The 23458-nt window shown below is 35.0% G+C and overlaps 1 protein-coding gene across 2 annotated transcripts in view; it reads left to right on the top strand.

The window, feature by feature from the left end:
• The window catches only part of LOC149078392 (DAZ-associated protein 1-like), a 30681-nt gene extending 8230 nt beyond the window's left edge, over positions 1-22451 (top strand). Inside the window, exons 4-12 of one of the 2 annotated variants that reach the window (XM_089242041.1) lie at positions 68-106; positions 5366-5464; positions 6976-7024; positions 11396-11478; positions 15482-15719; positions 18556-18639; positions 20981-21145; positions 21345-21440; positions 22114-22451. In XM_089242041.1, coding sequence (XP_089098167.1) covers positions 68-106; positions 5366-5464; positions 6976-7024; positions 11396-11478; positions 15482-15719; positions 18556-18639; positions 20981-21145; positions 21345-21440; positions 22114-22262 — 1002 coding nt within the window. In that variant the 3' untranslated portion in view covers positions 22263-22451. The remainder of the gene's footprint in view (positions 1-67; positions 107-5365; positions 5465-6975; positions 7025-11395; positions 11479-15481; positions 15720-18555; positions 18640-20980; positions 21146-21344; positions 21441-22113) is intronic. The other variant, XM_089242042.1, reaches the window with a different exon arrangement.
• The last annotated feature ends 1007 nt before the right edge of the window (positions 22452-23458 follow it).

Raw genomic sequence — 23458 nt, 5'->3', positions numbered from 1 at the left:
CAGTTAAGTGAATAGAGTATATTTTTTCTCGTTATAGTTTTTTTTCATTCATTTCTTTTTTGTTTAGATCGATCCCAAGGTCTGTAGTGCAAGAACTGCTCAGAAGGTAATCATTTTTTTTTTTAACAATAGAAAAAGAATTTACATGTAGAATTTGTGTGAGCTTGTATCATTTGTATCAGGAATTTCAATATATTGAAACTAGCCGCTTTTCACCGATGTTTTTTATTGGCTATTAAGGGTTCAGTTGTATAAAAATGTTGGTGTATGGCGGTAGGGATTTGTCCTGCAGAAATTTGAGTTTTCCAAAGCCTTCACATAGCTCTATAATTCATGCGCAATACTAGATACACTCGGACTATTAGGTACAAGTGTTCCTTTCTGGCACAACTAATTCGGTAATGCATTGGTTCCTAAAGTGTGGGTTGAGACTCCACGAGGGGTTGCAAGCAATTCTCCATAATGAAGGCCGGAATTATAAATTTTTTTTTTATTTTCCGCACCATGAGTAAAAAAATTTCAAAATCAAAAATGCCTTTATTCAACTGAGCTACTAACCGTACATGTATCATGTGATGTGAATTTATCAAATTATACATATACAATATATCAAGTTAATACTTATACAGGGTGACTCAAAATAAATCATCCAATTTAAAAATTAAAATCACAGAATAAATGTGAATATAGAGGAAAAGTGTTTACATTTTATAAACATTATTAATGATGGGAGTTTGTTTATGAAGTTCTTTTGGCAAAGAAATGAAATGGCATCTAGTTCGCAGAAAAGTTCTGAATTTTTTCGTTTCCATGTATCAACCAGTAATTTCTGCTCAGATTGCTCTTTAGACTGCTGTTTGTAATGTGTTGAGGAAACCAATGTCATATTTGCCAAGTCTCCTGAATTTCTACTTATCTCCCAGACTCCCAAAAAATTCTTATGTCTCTCGAATTTCACTCATGATTGTAAAAAAAATCCCTGCATTTAGGGGAAAAAATTATTTCCAAAGAATTTACACTAAAAAAAAAAACCTGTTGCTTCATAAGCATTGTGCAAATTGTCTCCATTTCATCAAATCACATAAAATTATTTCAGTTTTGGGGAAAAAACACTAAATTCACCAATCATCAATCCAACCGTTTGACATCTAAAATTGGCACGTTTGTGTGCATCTGCTTTATCCGTTTTGGACCCTACAGAATTTTTCATTTGGGAGATTCGATTTTTGAGAGTAATAATGAAATGACAGGTAATTTAACCCAAGGGATGCTTTAAAATTAATGAAATTCTGATTTCACATAGAAGAGGGTAGTTGGAAGCTTCATAATAAAACAGCTTTGCCAACTAAATATTGAAAAATAATTTGATTTCATTCATTGATTACACCCTTCGGGGTACCTCCATGGTGTATAATCTGTATCGTGCGCAAGGTTGGACTTGGATGATTTAAGATAATGGCATCTCTTTTGAACCGGGTCTTGCTGGTTATAGATTCGAGGCAGTTGTGCCTATCCTGTTGGTACTGGGATGATTTGCGGCATCCTGTTTACTATTTTCCCTTATATGTGTGATATATATAGGGGAAACTTATACATATAATTGATTACAGAAAAAAAGTTGGATAAACATATTTTTTTTCTCATACCTAGTCAATATTTATACAAAAGATTGTAAATGTGATAATAATCGTATTCTAATATTGATCCATAAAATGCTGTATGGTCACCAAAATAAGCTGTGCAATTTATTTGTTAACTAGTCTCTTCAGGGGTTCCCAGACTATTTTTTATGTAGGGTCTTGTTTTTGCGAAAATGATCGTTAATTTTATGAAAATAAGTAATTTTGTGGGAAGTGAAATAATCCAGTTAATCTAACAAGATTACGAATGCCCAAAGAAATGAAATGCCAAATTTATGGTTTTGTAGCGACCTCTACTTGAACTTTCACCGATTGCGGAAAAATGATAACGTCGCACTTTGCAATTTTCTGGTGCGAATATTTTGTTACCTAGCAACGCAAGTTGCGATAAAAAATCGAATGTTTTTCTTCGCAGTCGGCAAGCAACCATTGTCATGTGATGTCTTTCATTTTTATGTGTCCGTACCAAATTAAACATGTATTATATAAAACCTTCTGATTGTTATTATATTTAATAATGGAGCTCAACAACCGATCCTACAGATAGGCGCCTACACACCGGTGCCCTGCATCGGTACTTCAACCGGGTGCCTAAACTGGCGACGCCGGACGTGATTTCGAACAGCGCCATGATTTCGAACAGCAAGCTTCTCAAGGTAAGCGAGTAATCGTTTCCTCCGTTCCAAATGGACAATCCGCCGAATGTCGATCGCGTCGCTATAAAGCCGCCTCCATTTTGGAGAAACAATCCAAACTTGTGGTTCATCCAACTAGAAGCACAATTCTCGATCGCAGCGATAACTGCCGATGAAACGAAGTTCAACCATACTATCGCTGGTGTCGATGCCGATATTTTATCGACATTCCAAGATTTAGTTCTAGAACCTCCCCAGCAGAATAAATACGACGCGCTGAAGACACGATTGATTCAGGTTTACGCGGAGAGCGAATCATCGAAAATCCGTACGCTACTGCAAGGTTTAGAACTAGGAGATCAAAAACCATCGCATCTGCTTGCCCGAATGCGTGAGCTTGCCGGACGTAACTTTAGTGATGACTTGCTGAAATCGTTGTGGTTAGCGCGACTCCCCGCTAACGTCCAAGCTATACTAGCTGCTTCGAGCGAAGGGCTTCCACAACTGGCTTCGATGGCAGATAAAATCGCCGAGTTGGCCATTCCAAATATCTGTTCAGCATCCGGTCGACCTGAGAACGCAGTCAGCCAATCACTGGAGCAACAAGTCGCAGCTCTGACCAAAGAGTTGAGTGAGCTGAAGGCCGCTATTCACATTTCACAGCGACAGCCTAGACCTCGATTCCGTCATCGAGAACGGTATTCTCGCTCGCGATCCCACAGCCGAGCCCAATACAAACAAGCTGAAAATGGCTTCTGCTTCTATCACACCAGTTTCGGAGCTCAGGCTAAGAAATGTCAACAGCCCTGCTCCTTCAAAACCTCACCGGGAAACTAATAAGGCAGTCGTCCACCGGCCAAGGCCACGGCTGCCAATTCGTCGACAGAGTAATACTGGCCGATCCTTCCACCAACTGGACTTTTTTGATCGACACGGGCGCTGATGTGTCAGTCGTCCCGCGAACTGTCGTCAATACCCACAAGAAACCCGAGAAGTTGATTCTTACAGCCGCCAATGGTTCCTCTATCTCAACTTACGGTACCAAACTTCTAACATTGAATTTGAACCTCCGAAGGACATTTGCTTGGCCGTTCATCATAGCCGACGTAACCCGACCAATTATTGGTGTAGATTTTCTATCGCATTTCAACCTGTTAGTCGATAGCAAACATCATCGCCTCATCGATGGAACGACCTTGCTATCTGCCACTTGTTCCATTGCAAGAAATATCGCAGCTCCATCTTTTTGCTTGAACGGTATCGATCTATTATCATCGCCATATCGGGATATAGTCAAAGAGTTTCCTGATATTCTCCGTCCACACATCCAAAATAAGAAAATTAAAGAGCACAATATCAAGCACTTCATTGAGACTACAGGTCCACCAGTTTTTGCCCGACCTCGACGGCTTTCCACGGAAAAGTTGAAAGTTGCGCGAAAAGAGTTCGAGTTCATGATGCAACAAGGACTTTGTCAGCCTTCGAAGAGCAGTTGGTCTAGTCCACTCCATCTAGTGCCAAAGAAATCTGGTGACTGGAGACCGTGTGGAGACTATAGAGCTCTAAACAAAATCACAGTTCCTGATCGTTACCCGATTCCTTTCCTCACAGATTGCTCACACATTCTCCACGGAACGACAATATATTCCTCAATCGACCTGATTAGAGCGTATCAAAAAATTCCAGTGCACGAGCCGGATATTCCAAAAACAGCAATTACTACACCGTTTGGACTCTTCGAATTTCCGTATATGACCTTTGGATTACGCAATGCAGCGCAGACCTTCCAGAGATTCATGAATACGATCCTACAAGGATTGGAATTCGTATTCTGTTATTTAGACGATATCCTGGTAGCTTCTCCAGACGAGCAAACTCATCTCCAACACTTACGTGAAGTATTCAGTCGACTTGACGAATACGGACTGTGCATAAATGTGTCAAAATGCATATTTGGCGTCCCGACCATCAAATTCTTGGGATATGAAATTAGCAAGAATGGACTCAAACCGTTATCCGCCAAAGTAGATGTCATCAAGAACTTTATGCAACCCACTTCCGCCACTTCCTTGCGCCGATTTCTGGGCATGTTGAATTTTTACCACCGGTTCATACCTAAGTGTGCAGACCTGCAGCGACCACTCACCGCTATGTTAGCAGGTCATGCGAAAAACAGCCGGAAACCACTCAATTGGACTCAACAAGCTTCACAAGCCTTCGCCGATGTCAAGGAAGCGCTATGCAACGCCACTTTGCTCGTTCATCCAAAGCCAAACGCGCACATTTCTCTCGTAGCAGATGCATCTGACAATGCCATCGGTGCAGTGTTACAGCAAGAGCATGACGGTGTGATCCAACCCCTCAGTTTTTTCTCTCGCACACTCCCCCCCCTAGCTATCACGTCCGGGTCACCAGTTTGGGCACCCGGTTTAAGTACCGATGCAGGGCACTGGTGTGTAGGCGCCTATCTGTAGGACCGGTTGTTGAGCTCCATTATTAAATATAATAACAATCAGAAGGTTTTAAATAATACATGTTTAATTTGGTACGGACACATAAAAATGAAGGACATCACATAACAATGGTTGCTTGCCGACTGCGAAGAAAAACATTCAATTTTTTATCGCAACTTGCGTTGCTAGGTAACAAAATATTCGCACCAGAAAATTGCAAAGTGCGACGTTATCATTTTTCCGCAATCGGTGAAAGTTCAAGTAGAGGTCGCTACAGTTTCATTAATTTTTATTTTGTGAAGGGTCGGTTTTTCTGATCTGGAATTTTGGGAAGGATCTGGGAAAACAGACCCCTGCTCTTGGTTTGCATCTTGGTCTTTATTTCGTTTATTACTTCCTGGATATGTAAGAGAGCTTGACAGATTCCAGGTTGCCATGGTGACTAAAACATTGGGACTGGCGCCTAAAATTTTCTATATGTATATGAATACAAGTCTGAAGGGCATGGTAGCCCAGGTTAATAAAATTTATCAATTATACCGTATAATACATTCACTTTCATATAATGACTAGTAAATTTTTCATCACTTGATATAATCAATGTACGCATCTTTAATTTTTTTTAAAATTTCTACAGAGCAAGAAGACTACAACATGCCCAAAGATTTTTCTTGGTGGTTTGCCTCCAAATTGTACTGAGACGGATGTTAGGAGTTTTTTCTCCAGATATGGGACAGTGAGTATCAAATTCCCCCCTCTGGTATTGAATGTTTATATTTATACAATCAATGTTCATTATAATGACTCTCCTTAGAATTCAAATTTTTCAAGAATTACATAGACAAAATGCTACTACTTACGCCTTCTCCCTGCTTGAGTCACACTGCCTCGTCAGGATTGGGCTGTTGAGCCAGATTTTTCGCATTCGCCGAAGTTGTTGTCCTAAAGGTTCTGGATAATTCAGAGCCCTTAGGAAAACAACTTCTGTCAGTTGGGAAATCTGGCTCAACACACCAATCCCAAAGAGGCAGCATGACTCAAGCAGGAAAAAGGCGTAAGCAGTAGCCTTTTTCCGCGGTTACATAATTCTTTAAAATGTTCAGCACTCGTGTGAATGAATCGTTGAAAGACAAAAACTATACATCATGTCGGCCAGAAAACTTTGAAATTGAATTCTAATTTATATGATGGCTACGAAAGCCTTTTTTGTTTTATTGACTCCTTGTTCCAGAAAACAGTGTATTGAGAGGTTACATCTAATATTTGGAAGAAAATTAGCTTCTTAAAGGGATTCTTATTTGGGTAATTTTACCCCAAATATCTGATCATTCATTTTGTTATGTAAGAAGTTGCAGTGAAAATGTATCGGGCTAGAATAGCAAAATTGAAATAAATTTCATGTGTACACCTGTGTACGGTTTTTCTCAAGGTCAAACAATTTTGACAAACACAAATTTTGTATACACAATTTAACATTTTGAAACTTGGAGGTAGAAAGATTGTCCAATGATATTTGCTCAGAGTAGAAAAATTAAACACCGGGCAGCTGTTTCAATGCTGATATAACCCCTTTGCCAGTGGAAATAGCTGGTGAGAGTGATCTGCGCTTTAACAGGCTATTTCCACTGACGAGAAATTAACCTTGAAACAGTTGTCTGATGCTTAATTCATGTATTTTGAGCAAATATAAAATACAATATAGTATCGTTGGACTTCCATCTTTCTACACTCTGCTCAAAATTTGTCCATTATATTTTAGGGAAAAGAGTTATCACATTTCCATACAATATGGTCATCAGATGTTTTTTCTAATGTAGCTGTTAACTTTTATTATCAGGAATCCTGATGTGGTCACATTTAGCGGCATGCATTGTAATGGGTAAAAAAAATGGCAAAGTTTAAGAGAAAATTTGGAACTTATTGTACTGATTTTCATAATGGCACAGTTGCAATAATACATAGTCATTATAATGGGTGTTGACTGTATAAGTATTATAGTTGATAATTAAAAAACAAAGTCAAAGTAAGACGTTTCTATGGTTTTACTTACATAGATCTGATATTTATATTAAATCTTTTATTTTACTGATGTAAAGACTGAAAAATCATATTTTATTCTGGTTGGTATTTTCTAAGCATTGCCTATTTCATCAATTTGGAATTTGTTTTTCTAGTACAAATCAATCTTGTAAGTCTGTACCTGGTTTAATTTTTTTTAATGAATTGAAACTTTTTATTTTGTTTCAGGTTGTGGAAGTTGTTCTGATGTATGACCAAGAGAAAAAGAAGTCAAGAGGTATGAATTTTTTTAGAATATTACGAGTTTCACAAATCTGACAGGCTTGGGGAAATCTGATCAGTATTTATAAAAAAAAAAAGTAAATCCGTTGACTCATTATTTAGTCGTGATTGATTAGATCATCTACCTTTTATTGTAAATTTCTAAGAGTTGGGTTCAGGAACCATCACGCCATTCAATTTAGAAACCTTCTGGTGAAGCTAGTATAGAAATTGGTAAAATGTAGGGTTGGGATGTCTGAAATTTTTGTTTATTATTAGAAATAACTTTTTTGTCTGACAGTCGAAGGGTTAGGGAACACAACCTCTTACTGTGCATGTATGGGCTTGAATCCTGGTTCTGGAATGAATAACACTAACAAATTTCCCAGACGAATCATGCTGATCCCTTGGGAATACGTGAGGATCACGTTACACGTTATAAATGAATTTTTATTCAGTTTCTTCAAGCATTTGTAGGCTTTTGGAAATCCAGGAATTTCAGCACTTATACAGCATTTTTGAAATTGACACTTGCAGTTTCTCATATTTATACACAACTGATGTTTCTAAATGATTTCTTGTTTGATTCTCTTTCGTAAAATTTTCCTCATCATGTACTGATGCCTAATTAACTTTAAAAACATTCATTTTTTAATCAAATTTTCTGATTAAAAATTTGTTTAATTAATTCATTTTTTGCCAAGGTTTATTTTCCAGATACCTTCTTAACACTGCCTTTCTCTCGTAACTTCAACTGCCTTGGGATTTATGAATCAGTCTTGAGTGATCCTTGATTATGACTTGTGTGCTCTGATTCAACTAGTTTAGTAAAAGCTTCACTGATGCCTTTCAGTTGGATAAATACAGCAATTAACTGTAAATAATAGTTATTAAGCTCTGCTGTCATGTTTCAAAACAATCAAAAAAATACAAAAAAAAACCCAACAATTCCATCTCCTTGTATAAAATCAGTCATTTTGTGTTTTCGTAGAAATAGTAAAGAGTTATTTGTCTTCGATAATGTGAATTTTATTTTTCGCTGTTATCTATCAAAGTTTTTGTTAACTTACATTTCATTCTTAAAGCTTTAAATACAATGACAATTCATTCCAGAATCACATTCATTAGCTGAAATTCTATTTTCCATAGGTTGCTATGAGTAAATTTTGTTTCAAAACGGCCCAAAAGTTTCATGAAACGTTGAGAAGTGCTGTAAAAAAATACAAATAACTCACCGTAGTCTAGGATAAACAAGTTCAGAATTGTTTGAAGGAGAATTTAGAGGAAGATGAAAATGTGAACATATCCAGGAGTTTTTCCAGCCAAAATTTGGGTTTATTTTCTGAACCCATCATAAAATACAAATCAATGAAACCATAAATCTGAAATTTCATTTCTTTTTTGATTAATTAACTGGATCATTCAAATTCCCACACAAAATTACTCATTTTTCAAAAAATTAATAATTTTATCAGAAACAGGACCCTACAAAAAAAGTAGACCCCTGATATCTTTTATTTTACTCTGTATGTTGTGATGTAGTCAGTTCATTTCTCTCACACACATGCAGATGGAAAAGATAAGTTCCTGGAATGTCCAGACTGTTCAATATGGCATTAAGTCATACCGTATCAAATGAAATAATTTGTGTCTTGGGCTTTTTTTTAATGCATTTTCTCTTAACTTGTTCATTCATTTCACATGGAATGGCTCAAAATCTTTCTGAAAGAGGTGTATCTGGAAAGTGATTTCAAGGTGGAAGTTACTCATTGGATTCATTTTTGATCAGCGTGAAAAATTATTTTATGACATGACTGTTTTATATTAACCCTCTGGCTGCTCATCCCGCGATTTCCACGGGTAACTTAAATGTAGCAAAATCTGCTCATCCCGCGATTTCCGCGGGCATGTGTTTTTCCTTTATTGAGAAGCGCATCCCGTTTTTTTCCCGTTTAACCACTGAAAAAAATTACATTCAATTACTTTTAAAACAGCATTAGACGTTTCATTTATGTTTTGGCCAACAGATGTCATTAGTTGTCCACTAAATTGCGGCATTTGAAGGCACGTGGTATTACCGCTCAAACTTCACTTTTTGAGTGAAAAAAATTACGTAATTTTTGAAGCAATTTCGGTCCACAAATTGAGCAGTCAGAGGGTTAATGCATGCATCCATGTCCACTAAAATGTTTGTTAGCCGAAAAATTCGTAAGCTGAGGTATTGCGGTACATGGTTACTGGTTTTTTTTACAAATTTAGAATGTCTTGTAATTTTGGTCTAGGTTATATTTTCATTCTTTAATTTTCTTTTCATTTTTTTCCTTTGAAAACATCTACTGAAACATCCTACTGACTTCTCTTTTAAGATGATCCATCCTGAAAACCACTGGTCTGTGGGGGAGGATATGTGATTTAATAGGAGAATTTTATCAAAAGTGATTATTGATAAGTCTTTTAAATTGTAAACTTTTCTCTTGGTTGCTAACACACCTTTAATATTGTATATTACGTTTGGGGACATTTGTATTGGCTGCTGGTGTGTATGAAGTCAGCAATTACTTCATAGATTCACAACTGCTGACTGCAGCAAGTCACCATCTAGGTAACTTAAGGCCATTCCGACTGTAGTTGATAGTCGTGCTGCTAATATTCAACCTAATTTAATCAGAAGCGTAGCATGAGGCTATAAGTAATTTTTGCGATTAGGTGTATGAACATAGCTCATAATTAGTCATACAAATACTAGGGATTAGCAGTGCTTTTAGATATGGATTCAAATAAGGGTATTTACTGTAGGAATACTTCAAACAGCTAAATGTCACATGAATGGGCTTAAAATTTGTAGTTTCGGCTTCAATAGGATATTGAGAGTTTTAATAATATGTGAGTGTTTTTACTATCATATTTTTATTTATATTTATGCTTACTTGTACATATGTAGTTTGTCCAGACAACTTCCAAATTCTTCCATTAACACCAAAATATTCCTTTTTTAAGATATTGCATCATTCTTCACTGTGTGTGCGTTTATTTTTAAACCTTTTCTGGTGTCATTGAGTGAGGAAACATATCATTCAAATAACATTAAAAAATCATTAATGTACATTTTGTACCCTCTTTTTCAGTTCTTTGTAAATTTGAGTAAGAAATCCCTATAAATTTGGATGAACTGTTTTAAAATCAAGTTCATAATGAGATGTAGAATGAAGTTTTTTTTGGAAGCTTCTGCACAAACTTCAAATACTATAAACTGAATTTTCTTATTAGTATAAACAAAAGTTTTACAGTAATTATGTGGTTGTATCTATCAATATTGGTTTATTTATGAAGCTGTGTGTATTTCATTACTGTTATGAAGCTAACGTATGATATACAGTAAAACCTCTCTAAAAATGGCATCCTTCAGAAAACTGGCCCATCAATCGGGCTTAGTAGTTGAACTGCTGTGTAAGAAAAAATTGTAAACCAGGAAAAGTATAGGAAGGTGTCCCTTTAGAGAATTTTTACTACATTTTTTTACTCGTAAAATTTTGTAAAACATTTGAGGAAATCTAATTTAATTTTCAATTTAATTTATCTTAATTACCAACCTTTAACTGTGAAGGTTTGGTTTTAATTCCATGGTTTTCTTTAACCAGCTATTTAGAATTGACTCTAAGCAATAGGCTACAGTTTAATTAGCTTGTCCAAAAAATGGCTAGCAGGACAGTATGCTTATTAATAATAAATTAAATGCAATTTGAAGTAAAATTATCTTATATAATCTTGAAAATACATTCATATTTAAACTACAATATAATTGACCTTAAGTTACACTATCTTAAATTTTAAATTCAATTGGTATCAAATTACTTTTTATATCAACTGCTTTTGTTTCAATTGAAATCCACCTGCATTTCTCTATTTTTCCGTGTAGTTTGAATTTATGCAAACTCTAAAATATGTCTCTTAAATTGTCATTTGCATTATAATCTTAATTGATAATTATAAATCTTAATTGAGAGCATCTTTGGTGTCCTGAAATGTTTGCAATTGAGTGGTAGTAAAGAATTTTTGAGACTAATATTAACTCCAAAACACATTAAATTTTATTTGCTTCATCGTGCCTATTGTAAATGAAGAGTAACATCGATAACATTTAGGTGGTTTTTTTTTTTTTTTGTAATTTCTTAGGTACCAGTACATTATGGAAGTTTGTTTATAAGTAGAAAATTTCGTTATTTTTTTTATTCACAGCATAAAAAAAATATTGTGTATGTGAAGATAGTTTTAATGTAATATATATAGATCATATTTATGTATATTTTGCTTTATTACATTTTTATTTCCTGTTTTATTTGTTAACTAATTAGTAAGAGTATTTGCTTCCTTTCGTGATATCGGATAGGCTTCGGTTTTCTATCATTCGAGACAGAAGACAGCGTGAAAGCAGTTTGTGCTGAACATTTTGTGAAAATCAACGGGAAGCAGGTGTAGTGGATAAATATATGTTATTTATGACTTACATTATAAGTTTATTTTACATATGTTTATATTAATGTGCATTGATTTATTAATGACATTGACTTATTTTGTTTTTTGCAGCCATTGCATATTTAATGGTTCATCATAGTAATATTGATGCCAGTATTTTAAATTCTCAGCAATTTTAAGCTTGTAGTTTTATATTTAGGGGGGAAGATATGCCAGCTTACTCATATTGACAGGATATTTAGATTCATGGGAGATAAAGATAATTTAGGTGTATGCATAGGTGTTATAGGTCTTCTAGTCTAGAAAATTAAAAAAAAATTTGGTGCATAGAAATGGTGAACAGCTAATTTACTCATGATACAGCACAGTAAATTTTGTTATATCATAGTTACACTGAAATCTCAATTAGTCTAATATGCAGAGGTAGACATAGAAATTTGAGTTATTATTAGTTCATTTCTTCATTTTGATTTGTAGGGGGGAAGGGCAAGATATATAAAAGGTAAAGAAGTTGACTAAGGTGATTTTTATATTTATTGAGTGAAAATAGATGAAAACACATAGGTAAACATACTGTGCTGATAAGTACTGATATATACCAATACTTTTATAAAGGAAATGCATGCGTACCTGTTATAACAAAGTGAAAAAAACAAAAAAAAAAACAGCAGAAATATTTGTACTTGAACTTCGTTATATTCATACCCCCTTCATAAGCATAGGTGAGGAATACAAAATTCACAGAAAATGGAAAAACATGTGAAAATTCACAATGTTTGCTGTGAGCGAGCCAGACTGTATGGATATTTTTTTAAAAATCACTTGCAGTCACAATTTGTATCAATGCCTGACACTGACTATTCAGCGGGAAAAAAATGATTTTGATGTGACCAAATATGTTCAATGAAAAGTATGCAGAGAGGTGGCCAAGTTGATTATTTGTGGTTATCTAGAAAGTTCTGGTAGGGGGAGAAGTTTCTTTATTTCCATATGTCATATTGTAGTTTCTAACGGGAAGGGGATAAATGCTATATCTTGTGTTTTGTTCATCTACAAGTTAAGGAAAAGTTTTCACACTGAAATAAGTTTCTAGAGCTATGTGAAAACTTGAGCACTGATATTCATTATGAATTGATTTTTTTCTATCTAAAACTAGAATCATGATTTATGAATTATACTTACTAATTTTGGTTTGACCCACGTAATCTTTGGTGGTGCAGGAGTCTTCTCATTTGATCTCCACTTTTTTACATTGAATCTTCACAAGGTGTCTGTTATTAAGGTTATTGTATTCTAAGCTGTCTACAGTCTTGACTACCCATTAGGAAGCTCTGAACACGCATCTTTCATCAGAACCTTTTCCATCTTAATTTTCTCGCTGAAGAATATTTGAGTTTATAACATGTTTTGCTATTGAAATTCTGACTAAAGGCTATGAGATATTCTGTGTGTAAAGGAGCTTTAAAACTTTCCATCCCTTCATCAAGGTATTCCTGAAATATAAATTTTTCTGATTGTTGTAGTTACGTAATACTGTAGACAGCTCATAATGTGCTTACTTTAATTATAGACACCCTGTATTTGAAATTAGAAAGAGAAAAAGTTAATGGCAATCAAATACATTAAAGTTTCCTTTTCATCAAACTTGTAAGAAATTTTCCTGCCAGAGTACAATTTATAGAATTCTTCATTCTTTGATAACAGATTTCCAATACATGTGATGCTCAAAATCATCATTGATTTGTTACTGTTCAATTTTATGGATGTAATGAAAGGTTGCAATATGCATGCTCAATAATTCATATCTTTCATAAGTTTTTAGAAAGGTGATGAGAAACTTCTTTCCAACTTATCATTCCTCCAATTTGACATTGAACATTAATATTTATTTGAATGAAATGTCAGCCAGAATGTGTGGATTAATTGTGTGTAAATAGGTTATCAGTCTCATAAACTTCATTTTTTCCTTGGTCATTTATATTAAGGTTTTTAACAAGATTTTGTGGTTTTGTAACTGCATTTGTATGATGGATTATGGTATTTGTTACCATGATTTTTTATTGGATTTTACAGCATTGAAATTATTGATTTGGTCTATTCCACTGTTGGTTTTGTATCGTCAAATTATTCATTAGAAATGGCCTTAACTTGGTGTTGATTAATAGCTGCCTTTGTGTATCTGGGTTATTGGGACGTAGTAGCCCAGGTCTATGAGATTCTCGCCTTAAGTACCAAAGGTGTCGCGAGTTTGATACCCAGTTCGTCTTTGTCAGAGAAATTTCCTGACACGGGTACAACAAAAAAAACTGACATGGCCGCAAAAAAAATTGCTACCACAGGGAGTCGCCATTGAGGGGTTCGCGCACCAACCTCTTGATGAGTATAAAAAACAAGCTGGCCGTTCGGAATCGGCAATAAATTGTAGGTCCCGGTCTACTTGGTCCTCGCGTGCATGAATGAATTAACGGCTGGACTTAGCCTGTTGCCGAGATCTATTCCAGCCCAGCTTTGTGGCAGAGTCTGGAACAGGTCCTCGCGTGCAGAAAATGACCATGGTGCAACAAAAATGATCAATGATCTGGTTTATTTCCAATTTGTGGGAATGTCAGATTTTTTCACACACACCTTGAATCTGAAGTTGGACTTCCATGTGTCTGTATATTTAATCTGGAGGTTAGATTCCGATAATATTACTACTTAACCGTACATGTATCTCATACACATTCTTCTGCAGAATTTCTAAGGTATCTGTTCATGTTGGAATGTGTGTTCTGAGTGCATGTGTACAACTTGTACTTAACATATGTGTTGTCAAATATGCTTGTTCCGTGTTTGGCTGAAGCAGCTTTCCAATAATAGATTTGTTCTAGAAGAGATTTTTATTCAAAATAACTTATCATACTTTTTTATGTATAAAAAATTCAAGGCGAGATTCTTGGTTCTCAATATAGATGAGATCAAATTTCTTTTCAATATGCATTTATAGGTAAATCATCTGCATTGACTAGACTGAGGTCTAAAAAGATATGTGGATGTTTTGATGCCAGTTAAATGAGCAGGATACACAAAATTTAAATTGTTCAATGATTATAAAATGTTCAAAATTCTAGGGAATTTGTTTAATGAGTTATTGAAGGAAAAATGTCATTTTAGTGTTGCCTTTTCTTTTTCAGACTAAAGTGGCAATGATAATACAGTTGAACCTCTTATTAGATACTATTTGGACTGTAATATTCATTTAACCAGTCATCTAGCCAATTAATTTCTTCTTTTTTTTTAAAGTTTGAAGCTAATGAAATATATTTTCATGATTATATAGTTTTATGAATATACATTGAAACTGACTTCATCATATTCTTAACTTAAACCAGCATTTCTCGTCAATCCGATGGTGGAGGCGGTACCCATATTTCCACACATACCGACTGCCCCACTCACAACTGATTCTGTTGATCAAGTCAGAACCATTCAAATCTGGATGTATTGTCCACTTTCCGAATCCTCTACAGTGCTCGTGATCACTGATGCTACTCCATAGTATGCCATCACCTCTTACTACTTATGATCACTGGGGAGGGAGTGTGTGGTGTCTCACGCAGGCGACCCCCAAGAGTCGGGTGAATGACTTCGAGTGTATCACGTGATCACTGGCACTGGAGACGACCGTCTGGAAAAGAACAGCAGTCACTACAAACGAAAGCACGAGGTTCAAAATTTCTATGCCTTCCTTTTTTATTAACCATGATAATTATGTGTCATCGTAATAAATGTTTATTCTGAAATACTACAAAAAGTTATCTACTCCCAGTTCCTTATAATATAGTATATGTTTACAGAGGTCCAACTTTAAATCAGAAAGTTAATTATTGTGTACAACAATATAGTAATTGTACCATTAACATAACAGGATTTCACCCCCCCCCCCTCTTATTTATCTGAGGTGGAAAAAATATCTAACTGTAGTAAAGTTTTTCCGTAATTTATGTATATGTTTTCATAGGTGGAAGTCAAACATGCTGAACCACGTGACAAAAACCAAAGACCAGGGAGTGGAAGTACAACAGCTGCCCCTTCAAGCACTCCACAGAACCAATGGGGTCCCCAAGGTTGGGGCCCGCCAGGACCAATGGGTGGACCTCCAGGACCAATGCCGGGACCAATGGCTCCTAATTGGGGTTGGGGTCCTCAGCCTCCCTATGGCCCTCCTCCTGCTGGAGGCTGGGGTCCACAACAACCAGGTAGGTCTTGAATTAATTTTGAACACATTTTTAAAATTTTAATGAAGAGTAACCACCTTTGATCTGTTGAAATTGTTTTTTCCCCCCAGCAGCTGAAAAGTATGTGCCAAGAAAACCAATTAAAAAGCATGACTCATGTTTTATGAAATGAATTGCATTGTGAAGCTGTAGAGTTCGTGTAATTACTGTAATGGTTTAATTATGGTACGAGATTACGTAACAGATTTCATTTTCAGTAACAAAAAGAGTTGTGAATGTTTTGTTTTCCTGATCCTACTATATTGTGATGTCTCTTCTCTTGAGGCTCCTGGGCATGGCCTGTGGGGCCTCATACCTTAAGACACTGCTTGAGAAAATTTACCATCTTGGACTCTTATTTTTCTGGCATATATCATTTGCCACCAGCAGCTTGCTCTTTGATTTTTTTTCTCTGCTTTATGATCATTTTCAAAGTTGACCCAGGGATATTCAACTGTTTTATGAATAGAATTAGTGGTAATTTTTTTTAAACTTTTTGAGGATGACACCTATGGACCCTTTTCTAAGAATATATTTTCAAGCAGGAAGTTAAGATTAGTAGTGCCTTCCTTCAGTTAATATTGCAGATTTCATATGAATATTATGTCTTTCATATGGAAAATCCAGGACATATATAGGCCACAATGTTCATTGGCTTTCTAGGAGTGTTGTTTCAAACCAGACTTAGATATTGTCCATATCAAACTTGGGTTTTTGCTATACAATGGTTACCAAAAAGCCTTTCCAGATTCTTAAGCTTTTCAGGTGTATTTATGAATTTTTATTAATTTCATTTTATTCCTGAATGTTCGCCCCCCCCCCTATTTTAAATATGGTCTACATGAAACAGCTTGTTCTCCCAGAATTTAGCTACATAAGGTTAGCTTCCCCCAAGTGTAATGTTTTCATAAATTGATCACTTTGTTTTATAGGGACAGTTGAGAAATTTTTTAATTGCACCTAGTATAGGTTATCTTATTATAATCCAAATATAAATATATCTCGTTTAAGTTGTATTTAAATATTTTTGTTGGTAATCTCTTAAAAATATATAAGAAAGAATAGAGGAAAAATATGTCTGTTGTCCAATCTGTGGGCTGCATGCTGCTCGTAACACATTGGTCTGCGCCAATTGTGGCGCACTGCGCCAAAACTAATATCTTGCGCCATCCTGCTCCAATAGCGTATTTTCGCATTTTTCTGCGCCAAATAGCAAATTTTGCTTCAGTATGCCCGGAATTTCGGAAAGGACGCCAAAAAATTTTTGTTCCTGCTAGCCACGAAACGTTTCTTTACGAGAAGAGCGTGTTTTAATTCCACTGTACTTAAACTATCGGCCCCTCATCGGGCTTTCCATCGCGAAACCCTGATATTGTCCTTGATCGTGGAACTGAAGATGGTTTGCAATGCCTTTCAGCTTTAAAGTGAAAATTCGAGTGTTTCCGTTTAAAAAAAAAGTCGTCACTGGAAGCAGCAGAAATTGCTGTAGTCGATTGTGATTGTGTTAAATCCGATGTTTCGTGAAAAAAATTTTCATTCCAGGAGTAAAAAGCGCATGTCCGCCGAATTACGAATGTTAGTTAGGAAACTTTGCCGAATAACGAGCGTTAAATCGTCAATATCGCGAAATAACGAGCGTTAAATCGCCAATCCCGCCAAATAACGAGCGTCAGATCACCAATCCCGCCAGATGATGAGTGATGAATCGCCAAATATCGAGTTGGTTCTTCCGAAATTCTCTCCCATTTTGCAACAATTTCTTTCCAAGTATTAAAAACTTATAAAGTTTTTGTAGCTCATTTGAAGTGCTGCTGTTCAAGGCAGCAAATAGTGCCCTCAGTAAGCAAAAATCATCTTAAATAAATGGGTGCAAAAAATTTTATGACAGCCGCTCTTTCAAACAAGGTGTCAAAAGCCTAAAACACCAAAACAAAAATCAAGCTGACGAAAAGATGTTTGATAACAAAAGACAGTGCAGTTTTATTTTGAAAAGGGTTGAGGGTTAACGAAAATATTCTTGTTAATTTCACTGCTCCAATTTATAAATATCTGCTCCGAATTCCATATTTTGCTGCTCCAAATCCTGAATTTGCTGCTCCAAATCCTGAATTTGCTGCTCCAAATCCTGAATTTTGCTGCTCCAAAGCTGCTCCGAAATGGACTTAGTCACTTCCCACCCCTGAATATGAAATAGACCAAAAATGTGAAACTGTCTCAAAAAATTGTTATTTTTCAAGAAAATTTCAAGTGCCCTTTGGTTGCTAAGGAAAGCCGTATTCAGTCTTGATTTCTCAATTTAAAATTGATTTGGCTTCATCAGCTTTTTTTTTACATTTTGAGTGTGGTCCAAAAGTTATTTTCCCCTTTAAGTGTAGCCCACGAAATCCCAAAAGTACGTACACCCCCCCCCCTTTACATATTTGTGTATGTTCGACTATTTTGTTCATTTGGCTGTTACTTAGTTTGAAAAGCATGCTGTGCCGTGTGTATTTTTTTTTCTGGAATAACTGGTTGTTATTAGTTGTAAATAGACTATGATAACAGTACTTTTCAAATACGTTGGTTGTTAGAAAATTAGTATATTTAGAGGATGTCTTTATATTTATACTTACATTTTAGGTTGAAAATTTTTTTCACCGTATCTATGATTCTGCTTGTGAGCCGTAAAATTTGTATGACATAGAAAACAATGATATACTTGTGCCTCTCTGAGGCATCGACCAACATCTGTGCTTTTTAACATTGGATTGCCCTTACAGAATTATCGAGTTGAATTGTTATTGGTGCCTCTGTAACTATTGAGATTTGTTCTCCACAGGTTATGGACCAGGCTATCAGAACTGGGGCCCAGGATATGGACCATATGGACCAGGTCCCAATTATGGGCCAGGATATGGATACGGTATGAGCTTTTGTCCCTTTAATTATGCTCATTGTTTATCATTAGCAATCTTTCATGTTGAAGATACAGCATATATTGAGTTTTGACATTAGAAAATATTTACTGTGATGGTAATCTAGATGTCATTTGAGGGTAGACGTGTTGAGGCATTAGAGCAGGGGTTCTTAACCTGTGGGTCATGACCCAAACTTTAGTCATAGGGATGTCAGAGATGGAAAATACAAATCCACTCTGTCCTGTTATAATTACTTATATACTTATTATGCTACTTGTATTATTAATTTTGAAAACCAAACAGACCCATGGGTTGTGAAATTTATGATTTTCGGATGAATAATGTTGATTTTTAATGAATGCCTGTATTTAGAGTATATTTAAAATAAGTTTGTAAAACACTTTGTCGATAATAACTTGTTGCGGTTGATTGGAAAATACAGTCAAATCCCGTTTTAATGAATACTGTTATAGCAAAAATCTTGTTTTAACACTTTTCTAATCCCTCAGATAAGTTTACATGGGAACAATGCAAAAATCTGGAATTCCTTTATAACAAAGTGATTTCTTTTGGTGTTTGTTATAACAGGATTCGACTGTACATAACCAATATAATCCAATGACTTTTTATGATTTCTTATAAGTTCCCTTATGTTGAAAATTAACTTCCTATTTTTTTTCTTCATTTTGAAGATAATTTTAGTATAGTTTACGTATATAATTTTAATTATCAATTGTATAAATAATATATATTTATAAAGAAAAAGATTTTGTAATCATTTTTGGATCTCTGTTTGAAATGACAGATTTTGAAATTTGTATTTCAGTCGTGCTTGCGATGAAACTTACTTCCCTTGCTTTTGTTTGTGACCAAGTTTCAAATTTTCTGTATTAGGGACAGGGTTTGTTGATATATATCAATCAATAAATATCTGATATTTATTTTCAAAATACCATTGTATGATGTTTTCGGTACTTTCAGTCAAAAAGGATTTGATATTTTCATGGGTAAATGAATTCCTAATCTTAAATTAGTTCATCTGTTAATAGATAAACAATTCAAAAATGAAAATATTCAGTTGAGTATGGGCTGGTACTTTCAGTCAAGAATGAGCTGATATTTTCTGCTGAGAAGTGATATTTTGAGTTGAGGGTGGTTATTTTTCAGTTGAGAATCTTGTGATATTTTCAGTCGAGAAAAAACTAATATTTTAGTTTCATGATTTCTGTTGAGTATGATTTTGATATTTTCAGTCAAAATTGGACTGGCATTATCCATTGAGAATGGGTATATTTCCATTCAAAATAGGCTGATATTTTCATTCAAGAAGTGGTGTAGATATTTTCAAAATATCATTCAGTAGAGCATCGATTATCCAAAACAATTGAGGACTCTGGGGGGGGGGGGGTGTTCGGATAACAGCTTTTTTGGATAACCGATCATTCACGGAAAAAAATTGTGCCAGTGTCATAGGGAGCAATATTAAACAAAACCTGTGTATATTTTGTATCACGTCTCACAAATAACACTGTGAACTGACTGGCCTAGTTGCACAAGTTCAAAATGGTCATTAATGTAGACCTACAGTTTAAGGAAAGTCCAAAATTTTCTTTTGCTTCACCAAAGGCACTAGCAGAACTTCTAAATAGCATGTAAATTTGAATTTGTCGACTGGAGTGCTTTCAGTTAATTGATGTTTGGGTCGATCGGTATTCGGATAATCAATGCTCTACTGTATTTATATAAAACCTGCTTCTCCAGTTAAATGTGAAAGATTTAAAATATCTTATTAGTAATTATCAAATGTAAATCTTGATGTGAAGTTGGAAATGTTCTAAATTTTATAGTTTACACCATTTGTAAAAAAAATAATCGATGATAGCTTGACTGCTATCAAAAATATTGGATCACAATTTTAATGTTGAATGCATAAAATTGTTAAAATATTAAATGAACATGTTTAGGTTAAAGGCTAATTAACTTTTCTATTACTTTCACATCAAGCCTAAAAACATTCATAATCAACAATATTTGGACTATTCTATCGAAAATATCCAAAATATATATATATATATATATATATATATATATAAAAATAAGATATTTTTGAAGATATCACTATATATATATTTATGAACCCTGTTAGGGAAATGCTGTATTCCTTTTTTTAGGTAACTAGTTTCAATTCAAAGTTTTGTGTTTTTCTTTTCTCCCATTGTTCAAGATTGTGATGTATCTGAAAAATTTCATTGGTTAACATAGACATTGAAATGTTTTATGTCTTTGATGAGATGTTGGTGTGAATTTCCTTATGATTGTGAAATGCTTCATTATTTTATTCACTAGGACCTGGTTATGGCGGCTATGGTGGTGGCTATAACGGTCCAACAGCTCCAGGTGGCCCACCTCCTGTGAATGATGCATACAGTGGATCTGGACCGGCACCTCAAACTGGTGGACCCTCGAATGGTCCATCTGCCAGTGGACCTCCTGCCAGTGGTTCTGGCCCTGGTAAGAAAAAAGTATTTATATTGTTATGGTATTTTGAAGCTACCAGGTCTTGTAAAAATTGCTATGCTTAATGCAATCTTGCCTCCAGATTGCCATGTCCAAGTGTTGCTTGTAAATTTCTACAATTTTTAATTCCTAAATAGATTTTATTTATATTTTCTGCTTGTTTCACTTATGCCATGCATTCGTTTCGCTCTAGGAATGGGAACTTATCCTCAAGAGAATTCAAGCTATGGTCCAACAAGGGGAGGCTATGGGGGAAGTGGAAGTAACACTTCTGGTGCTGTTACTGGAAGTAAGATTTCTTTTCACTAGATTTTTGGCTTCTGTAAATATGTATACAATAGAAATCCCCCCTTATTAATAAGACTATTAAAAGCTGAAGGTTGTCCTTTATAATGAAAGTCCAGTTTATAACATAATTCTTATAGGGGTGTACATCAATAAAAGTACAGTAATTAGCTGCAAAAATTTTTTATTATACTTGTTTTTTATCAAATAAAAAACAGCCTTGAACATAGGTTGAACTGATCAAGATGTGTATTTATACATTGTATTAGTCTTAATTTTTCTAGCTGGCGAGCGACATGAGTCATGCAACGCATCCATGTTTGCTCAAAGCAATGATAGATGTTAATTAACATTTTTGTGCAAGTGGTTAAACGAAGTAATGGTTAATGCCTTTTTAATACTTTTCTTAGATACTTAAAACTCGCGAGATAAAAATTTAAAAATTTTTCAGTTGTAAGCAAAGTGTTATAGTGAGGTTCTACTGTATATTCAAAAAATTATATTCTGTATCTGAAATGAATACTATATGAATGCACATCATTGTTAAAATGGACAACTGTGTATTGTTGAATTTGTAACTTGTTTGTAAAAATTACCTAATTTGTCAGTATTTCACATTAAGTTATATATATCAGATATGCACAAGTTATGAATAGAAATATTTGTAATGTTTCAAGGCTACAGCAGTGGCAGCCAAAATTGGAACGGTCCTTCTGGTGGCCCTGGTGGAAACTATGCTCCAGATCCCTACCGCAGTACAGATTCAAGTGCTCCTCCATCTGGTGGCCGTACTGGTGCCCAAAGCTACCATCCATACAGACGTTGAAGACAAACAGAAGCATGACGATATTGAATTTGGGAAGATAGATAAGATTGTACATTTATCAATTCATCATATATATCGGTTAATGTCATACATAAGTTTGATAATCTTGTGATCGCTAATCGTCGGGACATTATATTGCATTTGTTTTTGGATGGAAGATTTGTGTTATCAATAAATTACACAATTTTATGTCTTCGGTTGGAAATTCTTTTTTACAATTATATTACTTTTAAATAGCCTCGTTCTTCACTTGATGTTTTTCTTTCCCTGTCCTAACCAACCATTCGAGGAGAGAAAGGTATTGTTGACATACCACTCTTAATTTTTTTCTTATAAAACTTGTGAAGATTACCATTTTGAAAAAGTTTATAATCACTGTGCTGTAGTTTGGCAAGTATCTCCAGGACGAGGTTTTATTCAATCGATTCTTCGATTCGAAGTTGTCTATTCGAAGTTGTTTAAGTAAATAAGGTATTTTTATATTTTTCTCGTGTTTTGCATTTTGCTTCTAAATTTAATAATTCCTTTAAATTCTGTAAAAAGTTTTTTTCACGGAAACCCTTATTATATTCTTCACTCACTTTTTTTGCTATATCAGGATGAATAAGATTTTGGTGTTCAAGCAGCAGAAATTCTTGCTGCCTAGGTTTTTAGTATGCATGTTGCTTAATTTGAAAAGAGTAATAATTTTTATTCGTTATTTCAGTTATCACTCTGTCACTACTAAAACATGCATAAGATAATTCAGAAAAAATTTTAAAATTCCTTCACAAGTTAAAATCCATTATTTAGAATTATTTGTTTCAACCATTTTTGGCAAAACTTTTGGTATTTCACAGAAAATTTTTCCTTATATTGCAGATATAGAGATATATAGATGGCTTTTTTCTCAGCCAGAGATATCAAGGAAATAGTTATTTTCCGGATATTATGCTGAGGTGAGCTCGGAAAGAAAAGTCATCACGTCTCCGCCGGGACTCGAACCCAGGCCCTCTTGCATACCGGGCAAGCATGTTACCATCTACATCACTGGAGACACATGAATCTGCCTTCCTAATTTTCACGCACTGTGTCGTGAGGCGCTGAAGTAGAGGCATTAGTAGCCTCTCTTAACTTCAGGAAATGGCCCCCGGGTGGGACGGTATGCAAGAGGGCCTGGGTTCGAGTCCCGGCGGAGACGTGATGACTTTTCTTTC

Source organism: Pholcus phalangioides, unplaced genomic scaffold (assembly GCF_987345545.1).
Source record: "Pholcus phalangioides strain wild (caught in Gottingen) unplaced genomic scaffold, Ppha-v1.0 ptg000014l_1, whole genome shotgun sequence".
Classification (NCBI taxonomy): Eukaryota; Metazoa; Arthropoda; class Arachnida; order Araneae; family Pholcidae; genus Pholcus; species Pholcus phalangioides.
Note: the sequence above shows the minus strand (reverse complement) of the source record. Positions and strands in the feature narration are given on the sequence as shown.